At 36.5% G+C, this 6000-nt stretch overlaps 1 protein-coding gene across 1 annotated transcript; it reads right to left on the bottom strand.

The window, feature by feature from the left end:
* Nucleotides 1–4529: 4529 nt before the first annotated feature.
* LOC101306118 (putative ribonuclease H protein At1g65750-like) lies at nucleotides 4530–4970 on the bottom strand. The gene has a single exon (XM_004292810.1). The coding sequence runs from the start codon at nucleotides 4968–4970 to the stop codon at nucleotides 4530–4532; it is 441 nt and encodes a 146-aa protein (XP_004292858.1).
* Nucleotides 4971–6000: the final 1030 nt, after the last annotated feature.

Raw genomic sequence — 6000 nt, 5'->3', positions numbered from 1 at the left:
CTTAACGATCACCAAATCATATGAAATTTTGTAGAGGTGATCTAATCATATAGACCTAAGATATGAACGGTGGAGATGTAAAAATTCAATTGGGAAGTGGTGTAATGCCCTATCCTTAGAAAGTGGCCAAAAATAGGGATCCCTCAATAGAAGGTGGCTGTATATATATATATATATATATATGAACATGAAGTAATTATGTGGGCCTTTTCTGGTGTTAGGTCTCCGTGCCATCGCACAGTGTGCACTGGGCCGGACCGGGCATGTTATGCAATTGCATGTGGCAATATATTGTAAATAATTTTACTGCAGCCCATACTGGTGGTTTTGGTTCTTCTAGGGATTTGAAAACTGTATGCAATAATAAATGACTGCTTGCAAGCTTTAGAATTTATGTTTTAGAATTGTTGATTAGTTTACTGATTGGGGTGCCATTCATATAATGCAGTTATTGGCGTTTGATGAGTCAAAGACCACCACAAAATCTGAAGCAGATAATGATGACAAGCTTAACAAGAAGGTGGAGAAGGTTGAAATACAGAGAAGCCACAGACACACCAAAGCTGTCCACAACACAGCCGTGTTTAGGATTATACAGAAACATGTTTCAACTTGTTCCATCTAATTTTTATAGAATTTGAAAGGCAGTTATCTTGATTATTGATCTGATGCTCCCACACCCTCCAATGAACATGCAAGGCCCTGTTGGTATAGGACTTATTGGGGTTTTTATTTTACCTTCTTTTTTTTTCCTGGTCAAATGCGCTTTGGGGTTTTTGCTGTAAATTTTTTTTCAGTTGCCATTTTTGGTAAGTGAAACACTGGATAGTGATACCTGTCAAATAGGAATGCTCTATGGTGGAGATTGTACAGCGTACAAAGCAATGGAATGGTCTCCATCAGAATTAATTTTCCTTTCCTTTCTGGTCTACCAGATAAGAACATTTTCCTTTCCTTCCTGGTCTACCAGATAATGTTCTTATCTTTTGCTTGGGAAGAGCCTGATGCGATCTTTGGATCCATCTGTTATGGTAAAGGTAATGCCCCCACTTATATTGCAAAGCAATTTTATGATGATTGAATGGTGTGTTGCAAGTTTCTCACTAGAATGCTTTCGAAGATGTTGAGTTTTTATCAGGAGGCCAAGACAATGGCAACTGAGAAGCAAGAGACGAGCAAGCCCTTTTATTATCTGGAAAGGTTCTGGATCACTTGTTGTGGCTAACGAGCCTGATTGGCGTGGTTTGTGTGCAAAGTTGGTATACTTGTTAAACACGACACACTCAGTCGCCGTCGCAGGCCACTGCCGTCAGCGTCGCCGTGCTATCCTTCCTTCAAGTATGGTTCCTCCCCTCAAGTCTTGGCTTGGCTGGTAGCAATGCAGGGATCTCTTTCAATTTCATTATGGGGATAGGATCAAAGTTCATTATGTTCACAAGACAAGTAAGACCAATGAGAAATTGACTAAAAAGCAAACGTGCGATATAATCCTACTACGCCCATCACATGAATTGAACGTGCGTTTCTAGATTCAGTGACAGGAAAAAAGCCAGCCACTGGGGGCCGACTCAGCATAGAACAATATTATCCTCTGCATAACATGAAAAAGGATAGAAGAAAGAAAACGGCATAAAATTGCAAAGGGCACACTATTTCTTTGCGTAGAAAGGGTTTTTCGATTGGAAACAGCTCTCTTTGGGTGGATTTTGGAGGTCTCGTAGGTTTTGTAGTCGATTCTTATGAGTAACACCGGTGAGGAACCCTAAAATACTCGTGTATGTGTTACATTACATAATTAGGTATTAACAACTTTTGAGGAAATCTTCCTCTTCCAGCTTTTATCATTGCGAGGAACTAACTTCTAGGTCTAGAAAGCTTTTGAAGCGTGTCCTTACATTGTTGAAAAAAGTTTCCATTGTTTCGGTTACCTGAAAAATAATTTAGAACTTTAGAACAAGATTTACATGTTGACGCTCTAGAGTCGTGAATCGTTAGATTAGCTCATACCAACAACTAATCGATTCAAGTTATCTACCAAATGACGTTCTATAGTCGTGAATCATTAGATTAGCTCATACCAAACAACTAATCGATTCAAGTTGTCTACCAAACCAGACCCCGTGAGACACGATGAGGCTGAGGCCAGAGGGAGGGTGTCCTCATTGGTGACCCTGGCCAGTGTGAACCTTCCATTGCAACGCTTTTTTCCCTGACTTGTCTTTTCTTTTGGCTCGTGGTGTATGGAACATGATGATACCGAGTGCTGGTCCTGGGCCAATCGTGCTTTTCTCATTTCTCTGTGGTCAAAACTTCCAAGAAGGTAATGCTCTGTTTCTGAACAAGAAAGCAGAGCACGAAAACAAAGACCACCCTCACGTTTAAATCAAGGGACCATTGCAGCCTGGTATGGTATCTGATGGATCAGCGCCCATAAAAGAATGGTTGAGACGATGACAAGCGAATCGGATCAACGAATGGAAGCACATATAACAGAGCACAAGTGACACCATGGAAATTCTTCTCTATTTTATTGAATATATAAACACTGATTAGGGCTCGGGATCTGGATCAGCGATACAGATCGAGGGGAACAGAACAAGGGAGATGATGGAGTTTTGCTTAGATACAAGTCATTCATGCGTGTAGATGACAAGGAACCATTGATTATTCTTGTCGATTTACGTAAGATGCAGAATGGGTGTATTAAATTGTGAATGATCCATCCTTGGGATGTTGATGCTTCATGCTTGATTTGCTAGTGGGTTTTTATATATGGTTACGTGAATTGAATTGGTTATCAATAATCATACTTCTTTATTGACGGACACTTTAAATAGTTTTGTTCACAAACAAACAAATGAAGTTTAGGTTAATTCTATATAGTTTTCTATGTCTATAATTTTTCGTTTATATATTCCGTGGCCTATGACAACATTAATAGAAGTCATGATAGATACTAAATTAGTATTTTTTTTAATGGTGTGAGTAATATAAATGTTCATCATGCTTGTTTCTTTTGGTTAAAGAGCATGACACTTTCGAATGATTTAAATGGAACTTTTACACTCTTTTGTAGTAGAATATGTTTAGCGACTTCTAGCCGATGCTTACAAATTCGATGAGCGTTTCACCTTTTTGGGTCAACTATGAACGGAAAAACAAATTCCGGAAGTTACGTGGGTGCATCCGGCATGGTACTTGTACTACTAAAAGGTCCTCATCAGTGCACGCGCCCTACCCACTGACTTTTGAACTGGCCTCAAATGAGACCCATCATCTTCTGGGCCTACAAACACAACATGGTGGATATACAGGTGTCCAATCAATATTTCTTCTCATTTTTATTTTTGGTTACAATATTTCTTCTCATTTTAGGTCATGTAGTTTTTTTTTTTTAATAATTGCGGCTTTCTTTTTTGGTGATTAATTACTGTAGAATTGTGTGTAACATGTTTCTTGTTTTGGTCCTCATCATGTCTCATAATTACATAGATCTACTCCTTATAATTTGCTATCAAACAATTGTCCTTCACATCAGAAAATAGGGGGCGGATCCGTGGCACCCAGAATTATAATCAATATTATAACCCGAATTTCATTCATTAGATCTAATCATAATTAATGGTTGAGATAAGTACTAAACCATTTGCTTTTTTTTTCTTTTAATTTAAATCAATTTAGGTTATTTTTCTATGAATTTGGAATACAATTATAGGGATTAAGAGGGTGTTAATTGATTTCCTATTCAAACTCATCGTCCTCTTTTGTTTTCCTATTGAAACTCATCTACTTGAGAGAAAATGAGACAACAAATATATTAGATCACGTTTGAAAATTGGCCAAGTTTCAATCTTCTCTACCTCTTTCTCATCTTTTTTCTTTTCTTTCATCAAGATGAAAAAACTCAATCAAGATTCAACATCTTCTAATTGAAATTAATCGCTATAGATGATCGAGTACTTTGATATATAAATTAACTCTCATTTTAATGGTTTCTTTGCTCATGATTACTTTTTTTTTTTCTCTTTTTCTGGGAAGATACTAATCCTTATGATTATCAATGGGAAACCATTAAGGCATTAACTCCCTCTTAATCGTATTCCAAATTCATAGTAGGTAATCACCCATTTTTATTGTGTATTTTATAGAAAGATGGGGAAATATCTTAAATTGATTTAAAGAAAATGAAAAGAAAAGAAAAGAAAATGATTAGATTTTTTTATGACTTATCTCAACCGTTAATTACTCTTAGATTTTATAGATGATATTCTGGTTATAATATTGATTATAATTTATTTATTTATTTATTTATTTTTTTTGGTTACAAAGGGTGCTTAAAAAGCACAAACGAAAAAGGAAAAGAGACTAAATACTAAAGCAGTTGCCAGTTTTCCTAGCTCTAGTGATTGAACATAAGTCATCAAGGAAGTCATCAGCAGCATGAACAGGAGGGCTGTCAAAGCAAACAAGACCAAGCTCATGAAGGATACTGCATTTGGCTAGAGAGTCTGCTGTAGCATTGCACTCTCTTAAAATATGAGGAGCTGAGCATCTTCCATCTTGTTCATAATGTTTTTGCAACCACAAAGAAGGGAACCCAAAGGATGAATATCAAAGTTGGAATTTTGCATCAGTTGGACCAAGATAGCAGAATCAGATTCAATCAGTAAGTTTTTGATATTCAAATCAACAGCCAGCTTCAGGCCATGAAAAAGACCCCATGCTTCAGCATCTAAGATTTCACCAACTCCAATATTAATATGAAATCCAATAATCCAGTCTCCAAAATGATTTCTAATAACACCAACAGCACCTATTTTACCAGAAGGAGAAGTCCTAGTTCCATCAACATTCAACTTGAAAAAATTATGAGGAGGCATTTTCCATGAAAGCATAGTATAGCTGAACATGGAATTTTCATTGGATTTCAACTTAGTTTTCTTCCATTTAATAGCATAATCCCATATCATATTCTTGAAGCAAGCAGGAAGAACAAAGCCAGGCTCAAAAACCTGTTTATTTCTCCACTTCCAAATAAACCAACAAATGAAAATAAACAAGCATTTCCATCTGATATTATCCTGAATAGCAGTATGACAATCCTGAATAGCAGTATGACAATGGATAGAAGCATTAATCCATCCATTCCAATCCAAAGAAAAAGAATTATCAATGCAAGCAGGTTTACTAAAGGCCCTCCAAATTATCTTAGATCTTGGACAGTCCCTAAAGAGGTGTAACAAGGTCTCATCAGCAGAATGACAAATGGGGCAAGCAGGATTAGAAGCAAAATCTCTAGTAACTCGCTGAACATTGGTAAGCAATTTCTTGTGAAGTAAAGTCCACAAAAAGGTCTTAAGTTTTGGGGGCAGATCAAACTTCCATAAGGCACTCCATTGAGGATTCACAGGTTCAGACAAGGCAAAAAGGGAATTATATGCAGACTTTACAGAAAACTGACCATTAGAAGTAGAGTTTCATATTCTAATATCATCACCACACTCATTAAAACCAGTTGGAACATTAATGATGGAATTCACAATATTACGAGGAAGAACAGAAAGAAGAAGTTCCACATCCCCGCCCTCAGCATTCCAAAAATTGCAGACCATAGCATTTACATCAATACTAACAGAAGGAAGAGCAAAATCAACAAGAGCCTGAGGGAAAAGCCATAAATCATACCAAAATATTGATTATAATTTTAGATACCACGGATCTGCCCCCCAAAAAATAATTCTTTCTATTAAAAATATAGATTCCTTTTATGAAATACTTACTTTTTTTTAAGAGAGCTATGCAGCTATCCTCAAACAGATGAATACATTGAAAGAGACATAATGCCTCCTCATATTACATAATACCGCAACAACAGAAGCTCCTAAATAATTACAAGATTATCTACAAATACACTGTACTGTATTCAAACATACACCTAACAACAAAAAGTGTCACTCTGGAAACTTACTCTTTTTCCAATAATTATGGATGCACCTAATA

The sequence above is a fragment of the Fragaria vesca genome, linkage group LG2, assembly GCF_000184155.1.
Source record: "Fragaria vesca subsp. vesca linkage group LG2, FraVesHawaii_1.0, whole genome shotgun sequence".
In the NCBI taxonomy this organism is placed as follows: domain Eukaryota; kingdom Viridiplantae; phylum Streptophyta; class Magnoliopsida; order Rosales; family Rosaceae; genus Fragaria; species Fragaria vesca.
Note: the sequence above shows the minus strand (reverse complement) of the source record. Positions and strands in the feature narration are given on the sequence as shown.